The 15,050-nt window shown below is 37.8% G+C and overlaps 1 protein-coding gene across 1 annotated transcript in view; it reads right to left on the bottom strand.

Annotated features, from left to right (window-relative positions):
* The window catches only part of GLIS3 (GLIS family zinc finger 3), a 438,827-nt gene that overhangs the window by 57,773 nt on the left and 366,004 nt on the right, over positions 1–15,050 (bottom strand). Inside the window, exon 7 of the mRNA XM_031449780.2 lies at positions 10,144–10,285. Coding sequence (XP_031305640.2) covers positions 10,144–10,285 — 142 coding nt within the window. The remainder of the gene's footprint in view (positions 1–10,143; positions 10,286–15,050) is intronic.

The raw sequence follows: 15,050 nt of genomic DNA, 5'->3' as shown, positions 1-15,050 counted from the left end.
GGCAGGCCAGCCAGATTGAAGTATGGTAGTACATTATCTGTTGCATGTTAACTACTAAGAACCCTCATGAAGATACTAGGGAACTGTTTTTGAAATATGGAAACCAAATTTGATGTAGGCAAATAGTCAAGAATAGTTTTTTATACACCTTGGAGTATATTTTGAGAAAAATGACATGTCCTGGAAGAGTCTATTTACAAAATGACATTGGGAGGGATCAAGACTATACCTCAGCAAGGCTAACACATGAGTGTGTAAGATTGTGTTGGTCAAAGCCATCAATCCTATTTCTTCTTCCCTCCACCTCCCTCACCATCACGGATTCACTGCTGATTAAAGTCATTTATCAACCAGGCACATTTTCACTCTGTATAATCAGCCTAAATATACTTCTACTCTTCATGGCAACAAAAAAAAAATGTCTTATTTACAGATCTGAAAATGGGTCTTAGAATATGGGAAATGAGTCCTTATCTTGACTTGAATTCTTCTTGGAAGGAACACTTCATCTCAGAACAGCTATTTCTGAACTCCAAGCAGCAGCACCCAATACTAAAAGGGGTTCTAGGGTTAGAAGGGGTTCTAGTCCCTGTCACAGACATAGACTTGGCTTGTGAGTAATTCTCTAAGCTTTTAAGCAAAGAGGAAGGAAGAAAGAAAAGCACATCAACTGAGCATCTACCAGCTGCAGGGAGTGTACTGAACTCTTACATGTGGTCTCACTTAATTCTCACAACAGTCCTACGGAGTCAGTCATCTTACCACCATTTTTACAAAGAGGAAAGATAACCACTGCAAACTAACCTCCTAGCGAGTGGTGAGCTAGGACTGGGGCTCAGATCTAGCTTCACGTTCTTTCTGCCATAGCACACTGTCTCTAAACAACAAAACAAACAAAAAAATCATGCTATTTCTGAATACACAAGCACGGTACCCATCAAAACACAATTCTGACTTTGTGATTCCAGGTGCATGGCCACCTCTGATTCCAATTTGTTTTTCCTCTAGAGACCTAGAGTAGACTGCCTTAATTTAAAAAAATGCTATGGGAACTACTGGGTAAATTACTGAAATGCAAAATATAAAGGATTATATATTTTAGTTTTCTTTTCTACTAAATGACGCTGATTAAATTTCCAATTTGTTCAGGCTTCCAGATTTTCACCATTTCTTAAACAATGGGAGTGGTGGGTAATTTCTGGCACTGTTCCCTATCTGCTCTACAGAACTATAACTTGTATTTTTCTAGTATTTGGATAAAAGTAACAATATTAACTATAGATGCTGAATACTTACTGTGTGCTAGGCACTGTTCTAAGCACTCTGTCATTTAATGTATGACAGGTAAGCAACTGATCTCAGTAAGAGGGAAATAAATTTCAGGTAGAGGAAGAAGTAACGCTTCCACTTACAAATGTTATATCTGAGCATAGATTGGCTACACAGTGGTCAGACCGCTTGTACAAAACATGGCCAGTAACGTAACTTAAGAAGAGATGCTAAATACTGTCTATCCTTACTTTTGTGCAGATATAACCCCAAACTGCCTTCGTACTTCAGAACTACGAAACATAGATCATTGTTTCACCAACTGCAAAATCTTCAGGGGGGTTGATGCAATGCATTTTCATAAAGTGTATACATTTCTCAGAAAACCTGATAAGCATCCCTGTGAACCTGTCTGAGGAGCAAACCCCTATGCACACTGATGAGCCCTCAGGATCCTCAGTTGTCTCTGCACTTCCTCCACATTGGGTGATTCAACCAACCACGGACTGTGTGGTACTGTGTGTACGGTTGAAAAATATCCATGTGTAAGTGGACCCATGCATTTGAAGCCCATATTGTTCAAGGGGCAAGTGAGTAGTATACTTTCTGCTGCCTCTCCCAGAAGGTGCAAATAAGCCTTTTATTAAATCCCCAGAGAAAGGTTACAGTGAAGATTATAAATCCCTGACTTTTTATAATGGGGTTATGTGTTAACAGATCTTTAGGGTGGGACTCAACTCTCAAATCAGAGATGATGGAGAGTCAGAGCAAAAGTCAGATATGAGCAGTTAAGTTCACTAAGAGAGAACAGGACTAGAGTCCAAGTAGCAAAACACAGTAGAACTGGAAATAATGTTATGAAAGGGACGCTACAGTGGCCTTGAAACTTAGGAAGGAAACTTAAAACGCCACGGAGCAGCTGTAACTTCTGATGGATCAATGCCTACTGTTAGAGCAGTGTTAACAGTTCAAGGTATGGCCAGGACACCTGAACGGAATAGATAGTCCTCTGACAATATTGAGAAAACACTGTAAAATTCAGTCTTCAGAGTCAGTGCTGTTGGTGGCCCAGAAGGGTCAATTCCACAAAACCCTCTTTATACCGTGCTTGCAATATGCTCTCTTATTACTGTTAGTTGTAAAACATGACAAATAATATTCAAGATAATGCAGTAATGTTCTTTACTTTAGAGTTTTATGTTATTCTTAACATTTATTTTCAGTGCTCATACATAGTAAAAAAAGAACTTTCACTATGGCTACAAACACCTTGAAAATGCCCACTTTCTTCTTTCTTTATTCTTCACGTGAAAGAGACATAGCTACCTACTTCTCTCTTTCCTTTGAAGGAAAATTCAGTTGAAGCAGAAAGTCGAAGCTCTGGACTTAGAAGTTTGGCTCAGAACTTCCTAATCACAAAAGCTACTAGCTCCTCATTCCAGAAATCCTATCTGGAACTCTCCACCTTGCCATCCATCTGTTTCCTAAGACCTGCTTGGGGTACACTTCAAAGTAGAGCCAGTCTTTCCTTCCCACACGCCTCTTGAGTGCCAGAAAAGTAACATAAAGTGAGGAAAACAAGAAATAATAGTATAAAGACAACCAAGACTGCCCAATGGGAACACAGCTATGATCACCCAGCTTCACTAGCTTCCTCTCCTCTAGAAGGTGTGGAATTGTTTTTGCTCACCTACAAAAATATTTTTACAGCAAAAACTTGTACATATTGTAAAACTGAATAATTCAGCTTAATCTTGTGTGAAAACTAACATGAAGACAAGGGAATAAGTGGATATGGAAAACTGAAGCACAAAATTAAGCAGCTTGCAAACATATAAAGTCATTAACATTAGCTGCATATATACAAATGTGCCCTGTGCTGGCTGGGAATCAGAATTTTAATTTTCTTCAATTGGAGGTTATAAAATCTCACTCTTAATCAAAATATGAGCAGTGCTATTATAACACTGGTGTGGGAGGACACACTTAATGTCTATCCATAAGGTCTCTGTAGCAAGAAACAGAAATATATACGACAGGGCAATTCTTTCTTCCCCCCACTATTTGATTCAGTTCTATTACCTCTGTAATTATTTAACTGTAAGGACCACAGCAGCATTATTCCATTTATCATTGTACATATACAGCATATTGGCAATATGTCTTTTATGGACAGATTTCTATTACACTGTTTTCACATGAAAAAAATGTGCCTCAATTTTTAAATACTTATTATTTAATTTCAATTTCACTAAGGTACAACTGACATATACAATTGTAAGATATTTAAAGTGTGCATCTTGGTGATTTGCTAGATGTGTACACTGTGAAAGGATTCCTCCCATTTAGTTAATTAGGGGCAATTCTCATTGTTAACTCCTACGAGTCAAAATTCAGGTCATGTTTTGCTAGAAGTCATATTCCCACATTTTATGATCCAGAGCAATAGCTTTCAAAGTGTGGTCCCAGGACCAGCAGCACCTAGTGTTACCTGCGAAATTGTTAGAAACACTTGGCAAAAAATTCAAATTGTTATGGAACCACAAAAGACCTAAAATTGCTGAAGCATTACTGAAGAAAAAAGAAAGAGGCTGGAGGAATAACTCTCCCAGACTTCAGACAATACTACAGAGCTACAGTAATCAAGACAGCATGGTATTGGTACAAAAACAGACATATGGACCAATGGAGCAGAATAGAGAGCCCAGAAATGAACCCACAAACTTTTGGTCAACTAATCTGTGACAAAGGAGGCAAGAATATACAATGGAATAAAGACAGTCTCTTTAGCAAATGGTGTTGGGAAAACTGGACAGCAGCATGTAAATCAGTGAAGCTAGAACACTGCCTTACACCATACACAAAAATAAACTCAAAATGGATCAAAGACTTAAACATAAGACAAGATACAATAAACCTCCTAGAAAAAAACATAGGCAAAACGTTATCTCACATACATCTCAAAAATGTTCTCCTAGGGCAGTCTACCCAAGCAATAGAAATAAAAGCAAGAATAAACAAATGGGACCTAATGAAACTTACAAGCTTCTGCACAGCAAAGGAAACCATAAGTAAAACAAAACGACAACCTACGGAATGGGAGAAAATTTTTGCAAAAGATGAAACCGACAAAGGCTTGATCTCCAGAATATATAAGCGGCTCATATGACTTAATAAGAAAAAATACAGACAACCCAATCCAAAAGTGGCAGAAGACCTAAACAAGCAATTCTCCAAAGAAGACATACAAATGATCAACAGGCACGTGAAAAAATGCTCAATATCACTAATTATCAGAGAAATGCAAATCAAAACTACAGTGAGGTATCATCTCAAACCAGTCAGAATGGCCATCATTCAAAAGTCCACAAATGACAAATGCTGGAGAGGCTGTGGAGAAAAGGGAACCCTCCTACACTGCTGGTGGGAATGCAGTTTGGTGCAGCCACTGTGGAAAACAGTATGGAGATTCCTCAAAAGACTAGGAATAGACTTACCATATGACTCAGTCATCCCGCTCCTGGGCATATATCCAGATGGAGCTCTACTTCAAAATGACACCTGCACCCAATGTTCATAGCAGCACTATTTACAATAGCCAAGACATGGAAACAGCCTAAATGTCCATCGACAGATGACTGAATAAAGAAGCTGTGGTATATTTATACAATGGAATACTATTCAGCCATAAAAAGTGACAACATAATGCCATTTGCAGCAACATGGATGTTCCTGGAGAATGTCATTCTAAGTGAAGTAAGCCAGAAAGAGAAAGAAAAATACCATATGAGATCGCTCATATGCGGAATCTAAAAAAAAAAGAAGAAGAAGAAGAACAACATAAATACAAAACAGAAACAGACTCATAGACATAGAACACAAACTTGTGGTTGCCAAGGGGGAGGGGGTGGTAAGGGACAGACTGGGAGTTCAAAATTTGTAGATACTGACAGGCATATGTAGAATAGATAAACAAGATTATACTGTATAGCACAGGGAAATATATGTACAAGATCTTGTGGTAACTCACAGTGAAAAAGAATGTGGCAATGAATATATGTATGTTCAAGTATAACTGAAAAATTGTGCTCTACACTGGAATTTGACACAACATTGTAAAATGACTATAACTCAATAAAAAATTTTTTTAAAAATTTATATTTTCGTGACTCATTCAGACCTACTGAATCAGAAATTCTCGGGGCAGGGCCCAGCCATCTATTTTCATATATCTTTCGGGTGTTATAATACATACTACAGGATGGACTTAGGGGCAGGGAGGGCTAAATTTATAGGTTAAAAGTATCAGGGCCTATAACAGAGAAGGATGAGGCTTGCCCCTATCCTTACCAATCCAATCCAATCTGTGGATAATCCATGGATACAAGAGATGTTACAAAAACAATGCCAAGATTTTGACTGCAGTTTAAGGCAGTGTCAAAGAGACTTGACAAAGACTTTATTGCCAAATGTTTTCCTTTATATCCCTTCTGTAAGCCCAGTATTGACCTCTTCCTGTCCAACACCAATTCCAAATTGTTCTGTTCCTTTTTCCCCTCTTGTGAATTCTAAGCAAAGCAGTGCTTTTGAAGATAATGCAAGTAATAACTATTGCATTTTTATAATGTACTATGCCTTCTTAAGGACTTTTATATAGATCATATCATTTGATCTTCACAATTCTCCTGTAAAGTTTAACCTATTGGGAAATTTGTGTGCCAATTTAAAACTTTCTAATAAAGTCCCTGAATTAATGACCACTTTTTGAGAGTAGACTTTATGGAGGCAACTTTATATAAAATTATTTCTAACCTCTACAGCTCTGCAAGCTGTCCCAAGATAGTAAATATACTCAATTCAAGAATGTAGAAAATGTATTAAAACATATACTACAACATTACATTAAAATGAAACATTAACTATTTCATGAAGTATGCTAAATTCTGCATGAATTTAATATGGTGCTATTTATTACAAAAAGTGATGATATTGTAAGAGAGAAGCCTTCAATTTCTTGTAATGAGATGAAGGGAAGGGAATGACAATACAGTCATCCCTCAGTATCCTTGAGGGATTGGTTCCCGGATCCCCATAAATACCAGAATTCTTGGGGACCCTCAAGGCCCTCTGTATCCTCAAGTTACGCATCTGCAGATGTGGAGGACTGACAGTTATATGGCTTCAAAAATTCCTGCCCTAAAAAAGTCTTTGTTTTCCTTCCATAGTTCCTTAAGATATCTGAACATAATACTTTTTTTTCCTCCTGAAAAACCTACCATTATATTCAAAATTGGGATAATTCAATAGGACTTATAAGCTCTAAAATACAATTATTTTTATAACTCAGGAGAAGTGGTAACAATAAAATTCCCTCATTCTTGCAGATTTCCTTGTTCCAGTTGCATTGGCTCTTCGTCTAATGGGTGGTTTCTGTGTGACTCAAACATCTCAGCCACACTGGCCTCTATGATGTCTTCATGGCTAAGGTCATTTGCAAAGGCCATGTTTTATTGACTCTGCAGTATGGTTTCAGTTTGGAGGGAGCCATAATCTTTGTGACCGCTCATGGGACAGATTTTACACAGAACACACTTTGTTAGCCCTGGCCCTGGCTGTCCATGATACTGCAGATTCACTAATTTTAAGGTAATCCACTTTATTAGTTCATTGAGGAAACTGAAGAGAAGATCTAAACAGGCATTAAGCCTTGAGTGTGGCTTTCACACCTTGATCTACTGGCCATGAAATATTTCTCCCTTAGATCATCAGATAAATCACCTAAATTTACAGGCTGGCCTGGGGCATTATCTATCTGGGTTATAGAACTTCTGAACCAAAGGACAGAAAATATAAGAGAGCCATCTTTGAGAATTACTCATCACTGCTCTGGCCTCCCTGTTAGATCACAAAATTACTCTCAGGTTAACTCAGGAGCAGGCCTGGGGAGCCCTGGGATTTTCAGAATAGCAGACAAGTAAACACCTCAATTTAAAATTTTTCCTCAGTATGGCCTCAAATGATACTGGCTGCTTTAACCTGAGGCACAATTTTCTTCCAAAGAAATAAAAGCCTTTCCCAAAATCCTTTCCAATCAAACTCTGTCTTATCAACTGAAAAGTTTGTTTCAATAAGGGAAGCCAGTATGTTAGGAGACTTGTAAGATTTGTATGTGTCAGAACTGCCATCTTCCCTGTTCATCTTAATACTCTGCAAACTAACCCTGTCTTGGAATCTTACAAATTACTGTCTACTAGGCACTAAAAATTTCCATTTCAAAACCATGACTTCTTCAAACTAAGAGTCCTCAATCATTGCAGCTTCTTATAAATCATGATATTCACGTTGAACTGCTTTTGATCCTTTGCCCATACATACTCAACAGGTTTCCATCAAAATATTTTTATAATAAATCAGTTTACTTGCACTTAAAATTATAAGTTTTTGACAATCATTAAACAAATAATCTTTTGATTTTGTATAGTAGAATGTAAAGAGAGTGACTCCAAGTACTTTTGCCATTTAGCCAAGTCTTAATCTTTGTTAAATTACCTTAACACTTCAGATTTTACATGCAACTGAGGAACAGTTTCCTTTTCCTTTGGCATTTTTCACTGTTTGGCTTCTTTCCACAGATCTTAAGCACAGGTTGGAAACTGGTGTGAACATGCACTCCTGGCAAGTGCATTTCTAGAACTATAAAAGGAAGGCGTAACATTTTTGTGTTTTAGTCTTTCCTCTTGCCTTGTTCTGCTCTGGGTTTGTGCCTACTCAGCAAATCAGAAGGCATAATCAATTTTTTTTTTTAAGTCAAGAACAAAGAAACTAAAATAGAACCCAAGGGACACAGGAATAAAGAAAGAAGCAGGCCAGATGAACTTTCATAGTTATAAGCTAACTAGAGAAGAAAAATTCCAAGAAAAAGTTAAGCAGGATGGCTGCCTGCCTGTTTCCAGCGTTCCCAGAGTCACAGAAAGTTTGAGTCATTCTAAAGATGCTCTGTTGACGCTGTGGGAATGGAGGCTCCTTGTCTGCTACAGCAGCTCACCCACCACAGTTAGAGGCTCAAAGCTATGAGCATTTTTTGAAGACCAAATGCAGAAAAGTGTCATGAACAGAAAGAGGAATTCTGTTTGGAATTACAAAGCCATTTCAAACTAAACCTCTTAAAAAAAAAACAAAACTTTTAACAATACTACCAGATATCCAAAAGCACACACAAAGACAAATGTGACTCCTAAGTTTTGAAAACGAGCCATATGCTGTATGCCACAAAGAGCAAAGGTACTAATGTTTGTCACAGATACAGATATGATGGCTTCTCAAACCCATATGCAAGAGGTTTAAATGCAACAAGACTAGCCCATCACCATAAACCATTTATTTAGATTGGATGTTGGGACATTTTTCAATCAATTCTGGTTAGCTTTCACTCTTTAAATTTTGGGTTTCAGGTATCTAGTAAGATCGTGGATTTATGAACTGAAATGCTCTAAAGGCAGTTTTAAATTGATTGTTAATTTACTGTGCTAGAATAAATCTTCATATGTCAAATGTTTGGCAAATCAAACAGACGTATGTGCAAACAAAAGCCAGTCACGCTTTTTCATGTATATGTATAATATAAAATATTTGTGTGTTGATAACACTGTGCATTGGCATATTTCAAGTGTCATGTGTACCTGGACCCAAAACCTCTGTCAGATTTGGTCAGCCCTTCCAATAAGTTTTAACCTAATCTCCTAGGGTCTCAAAAAGCTGAGGCTTTGTCTTCTCCGAAAGTAAGTACCCAAAGCAACTGATAAAGGGCCACCAACACTGGGACAACATTAAGGATGCCTTGATGACTGACTCTCTCAAAATATTTGCTCGATGCTTTCCCCCCTGCATTTAGATCAACTGAAACTGTCGAGTTTAAAGTTACAAAAGCAAGTCTTTTTCCTACTCCATTGTTATGCATCAGTAGATTCTTCATTCTTTATGGCCTATTAGTACTTTTAAAACGAAAAAGCCGTCTGCTTCCAAAACCTGGCTGGGGAATCATGAAGTGGAAGCAGAATTTTAATTCACAGAAAACAGAAAATCCCCATTGTCTGGATTGTGGAGCTGGTGGGACTTTTGCTTTGATATTCACAGCATGACAGTAAGAGCTTTCTGTACATGAGGACGATACCCAATTACCTTTGCACAAGTATATCACCATTACAGAGAATGGAAAATGCACAAAAATCTGAGCCAAGAAAGTAAACGAAAAAAAAATAAAGTCCTTATTTTATAGTAAGCCTTTCTTATCTTTCACTGCATACACAAAATTTTCCACATATAGAGTCATCGATTATCCAGATCCAGGTGGAAGGAAGCTAGTCTGAGCGTGCCATCACACCCCTCCTCCCTCAGTGGTTGACAAACATTAATGGACATTCCCACAAGCTGATTTACTGATGAGAAATTTTTCTTAGAGACCTGGGGCTTCCTTTTACAATGCAAAGATGACAATGACTGTTCCATTAAGAAAGCCATATGCAGCTTGTTACCTGCTTAAGGGGGAAACATTTCCCTTGAGTCTAAATCAAATTAATAAATTTAAAATACCTGAGAGGGTTGTTTGGGTGCATTGGACTTTTGGCAGAAGTCCAGAACTCAAAAAGCTAATGCATTATTTTACTTTGTTTCTTTATGAGAAAAAAACAGTCTGCTGCCAATCACAGTTCAGGAATCAGATGGGGAGGAGAGGAAGGGGATAATTTGCAGTTCATTGATAATGTGAAATATAGATGATCTTAGGAGAAGTTTTCTATGTGAACATTCCCTTTAAACAGAGTGAAGGGCCGGGAGAAGGGTAGCGGATGTGGCTGGGTCTGCCTGTGCTGTCATTACCTGGGTAGAGGTCAGGCCCGGGCCCTGGGGAGCATCCCACCGCCCTATCGGCAGCGTCTCGTGGGGAAGTGGCGGGCTGCAGGGGCTGCACGGTGAGGCAATCCGTGAGCAGGTCAGGATGGAGCTCTGCACTGGACCGCAGCTAAGAGAAGGAGAAAACAGAAGACAGATGGAAAAGAAAGGCTATTCCTTGGAATACTTTCCTGGAAAGGATATCATGCCCTAAGGTTCATGCAGTTCAATCCATAAATATTTATCAAGCAACAACTATGAGTTAGGCATTAGACTTAACAGAGAGTCAATAAAAGGGTCAGTTTTCCAATTCTAATAACACCTGGCAGGTGTTACAGGAAAAAAATGCAGCTAGAGACAGATTTGACTTGGTATTTCCACTTCTGGGAACCCAACTTCCTATTATAGTTCCTTTTATTTGCTCTGTATCTTATCAGAACTTGTAGTGATAACAAAAACAAACTCAAGGATATTTAGTCCATATTGTAAAGTGCTTTTAAAATACAGAGATACTACCATGAAAATATCTTGGAGATAATTAAAAATGTCCTTTGAGATTTGATACCTATAGATTTTACATGAGAGGAAAATACACAAGTTAAATTTAAAAATATTATGGAGCATGATAAAGAGAAAAACCAAAGTCATTATGGACAACAAAATCTCAACAGTAAGTTATATTTAAAAATTAGATTTCATTTTATCAAAAGAACAAAATTAATTCTTTATATATTGAAGAGTTACATGTAAAAATTCAAACCATAAAAAAATACTAAAGTATCTGATTTCTTTATGAAAAAGGATTTTGTAAGTGTCATTTGAATGGAAAAAAAAAACAACGGAAGATTTAGTTACAGAAAAAAATACTAACCTTCTGTTTGTATAAAAACATAATACCTTAAAAAATCTAGAAATATATTTGTTACAGATATTGCAAACAGTTATCTTCAGTGTTTAAAAACAACATATAAAATAATTTTGTCTTCATCAAGATAAAACTAACCCTTTAGATATAGGACTGGTGTATACTTACTCATCAGAAACTCCTCTAGACTCTAGAGATACTGTCTTATGGACTTTGGAGGGGAAGAAGGTAATGAACAAATAAAGTATATACCACATCAGATGGTGATTGATGCTATGGAGAAGAGTGATGCAGAGAATGGAGGCAGTGAGTGGAGATAGGGAGGGCAACTCTAGAGAGCGGGATCCGGGAAAGCCTCATGGAGACGGCACTGGTCAAAAGTCTTGAAGGAAGTGAGGAAGTGAGCCCTGTAGATATATGGGGGAAGAACCTGCTTGCCCCATGGTGTGTCTGGATTGTCTGAGGAATAGTAAGGCTGGAATGGAGGGAGCCTGAGGCCTGGAGAAGAGAAATAGCAGAAAGCAGAGATGTAAGTAGGGGGCGGAGAAGCAAGTTTAGTGTCCCTGTCTTCCTCCTTCCCACATGAGAGGACCAGAAAAGGGCCTTCCCGATCATTGAAGGCTCTTAAAACATTCTCTAGTCCAGGAATTAACAAATGCATGAGGTGGGAGGCATACAGCTGAATTTTCCAGGAGAGGATTGCCTCACTGTGCAGCCCTTGACATGAGCAAAAGTTTTTTAAAAGGAGAAATAGAAATGAGAAAAAACATTAAAAAATTCAGCACAATTGCAAAGAAATGCAATGCTAAAATTAAAAAAAACTTATGAAATGATCAAAAACCATAAAAAAGAAGTAGTTTTAGTGAAGGCAGAGTGAGAGAAGCATTCTTAAACACTTTTGGTAGGAGTGCATATTATTACAAACTTTTGAGATGATATTCTGGAATTTTTTTTCAAGACCTATAATTGAAATCATTTGCTTTCAGAATCTGTCTTTAGGAAACAGAAAGGTGAAGGAGATTTATACCCAGTGCTCTAATGTTATATAGCATTACTTATAGCAATATTAAAAATCAGAAAACGCTACCTAAATGTCTAACAATTATGGCTAATTAATGATGTTATATCAATTTGATGGAATATTATGTAACCATTAAAATGATATTCATGCAGATAAATGCAAAACAAAATTATATACACAAATTGATAACAATTACATTAAAACACACAAAATACTATAAGGAAATGTAATTGAATATTAAAAGTGATTTTTTTACTTCAATTATTAGGAAAAGCAAGTATCCTTACTTTGAAGTCCTTATTATTTCACAATTTTTTAAAAAAAAAAAAGAAAGGCAAGCTTTCTGAAAGTTCAGACGCTTCTTTTAATCACCTCTACCAAGTATGGAAATCCTCTTCAGAGTCCTAGAAGCAAGGAATTCTGGTAGAATTCATGCTGGATAGCTCAGAATCAATATTCTTCAGAAAATGGATAGTTAAGGTGATTAAAAAAAAAGTGGTTTTTGTTCTCAGCAGCAGTATCATGAATTTATTTTCTCTGTTTTCTTTCTATCCTTTCCTCTGCTTTCCAAATTTTCTACATTTCAATGATGTGTTGGAGCTGGCTTGCACCAATCCAAGAGTGCCAATTATGTGTACTTTTTCCAAACTTTACATGCAATGTCAGACTGATGGCCTGAAATTGGTCCTGGTGATAACATTTACACTATGATAATTGACAAATGCTACACATTGGGCTTTTTCTTCTGGAGAGCTGGTTGTTAAATACTACCAGCACACCACAGGCAATGACCCTGCTCAGAAAAATACACACGCACACATACAAAACATCAGTAAGTTACTATTTAGAGAGCAGTATTTCTTGGAACTCTAAAAGCTTTATTAAGAGACAAACATATGTCCAGGTCTTAATTCAAGAATATGAAAACGACACAGTGACCCTAAGTAAAGGTAAGGAGCGTGTAACACATGTAGTAAATACAACATAATTATATCATAATTTCTCCGTTTTGCCACATTAGAATCTCTGACCAAGATTATGTGGGTTAATGCCTAACCCTCTCAGAGTTTTGGAAGGTATGTTTGTTATTTTGGTACTAACCTAACATATGCCACGTAAGAAAAACTGGAAAAAAATCAAGGCTTAGAATGAGTTCTGGTGATCACTTTAAATTTATCTTTCATCGTTAAAATGTGATCTGGGACCCACATGTTTTACTAAAAGTAGACGTGAACATCTCTCTGCTTTCTATTACCAACCACTCTAGGGTTTTACAGATATGAGTACTGATGAAGTCTTTCCAAGGAATTTCACGGCCATGGTTACTCCTGGAATCAAAGGCAGACAATTCTTCCTTAGCTGCAACAAGTATTCATGCTTTCCAAGAGTGTGATTCCATACGACTCTGTGGTGAGAGTTAATTTGGTTTTCTCTGGGATTAGGCATGGTTCTAGAAAGTGCTTCTTAAATTGAACAAGCCTTGAGGACCTTATGCAAAATTTCCAAAGGCGGGCCACATGCATAGAAATGCAGTAATGATATGTAAGTTTAGCATCCCACTCTCCTTCCAGATTATTAGAACAGGAAAGAGCCTTCCAGATCATTTAAGGCTCTTAAACATTCTCTAGTCCAGGAATTATCAAATGGGTGAGTCAGGAGACACACAGCAGAATCTCCTGGGAGGGATATCGTTCAATGTAATATGTTTTATAGTTGGAGTAAGAAACCCAATTATTTATGTAAAACATCTTCTTAGCTGCTAGGAATATAAAGAAGATAGAGGAAACTTTTTCAATGGGGGATGGTCTCTAAGTGCGGCTGTCAAACCTGGGCTTGAATCAGAATCACTTGCAGGCATGAGCTCAGAGCTGCTGACTCTGGAGTCTGCTGTGCATTGCTGAAAGCTTCCCAGGTCATGACGTTGCTGTTGTCTGGGAACCACACTTTTAGAGCCACTAAGAATCTTGATGAGAAGATTCTCTAGGAATCCTGATTAGAAGAGCTGAGATTTTTCTGGTTATGGGAAGAGGAAATGAATTGTAGAAGTAAGGAATTATAAAAACCAAATTGTCCTTAAGACATGAACCTCATGTAACTGTTTCTTATTATGTCTCCCTTCAGACCTCATAATAACAAATGGTTAGATGAAGTTCATTTCATAAGGATAATCTGGATTTTTATCATCTTTCACAGGGATTAAAAAGGGTTAAAAAATTTCAATCCAGTTTGATACCTGCCCTTAGAGGACAGCAAGGACTTACCCTTTATGAAGGCTTTACTGCCCTTTACAGAAAGAAGTGGAATTTGAACCCACCCATCATCAGTTTATCTGTTTGAAGGGGCTGCTGTGTTGCATCCCACTAAGGACCTTTATTCACATTTCAACCTATGTGAATGTCGCCCCTGGATTTGTTCACCTCACCTGCCCTAACCACACCCCATTAGTTCCAGAGTAGAACTGCTCTTCTTTATCCTTCTCTTTCATTCACTGAACAAATATTTCTTGGGTCTCAACCATACACCAGACGCTGTTCTAGGGCTTTGAAATGTGTCAGTAATCAAAATAGACAAAGATCCCTGCTGAGGAATCTACAGTCTAGAGCAGGGAGTAAACAGTAAATAAACAAACTAAATAAGTAAGTTGTATAGAAGGTGGTAAGTGCTATGGAAAAAAGAAAAAAAGAAGGGTAGGTGGGATTGGTAACGTTGGGGAGAAGTGAGGTCTTGTTGAGAAGAGATGGAAGGAGTTGAGGAAATTAGATAAGTGCACATCAAGAGGAAGAGAGCTCCAGAACGAGAAGGCCAGCGTGGCTGGAGTGGGGTGTGACCTAGGGAGGGAAGAAGGAGATAAACTCTGAGAGGTGGGGTAGGGACAGAGCCAGATCACAGGACCCTGCAGCCCTCAATGAGCACTTTGGCTTTTAGTCTTAGCACAGTAGGAGACCCTCGTAGGGTCTTCATCATTTGCTTCCTGGGAGACTCCTCTCATCCCCTATTACCCACAGCCTC

Source organism: Camelus dromedarius, chromosome 10 (genome assembly GCF_036321535.1).
Source record: "Camelus dromedarius isolate mCamDro1 chromosome 10, mCamDro1.pat, whole genome shotgun sequence".
Lineage (NCBI taxonomy): Eukaryota > Metazoa > Chordata > Mammalia > Artiodactyla > Camelidae > Camelus > Camelus dromedarius.
The sequence above is the reverse complement of the archived record's forward strand: the minus strand, read 5'-3'. Positions and strand labels throughout refer to the sequence as shown.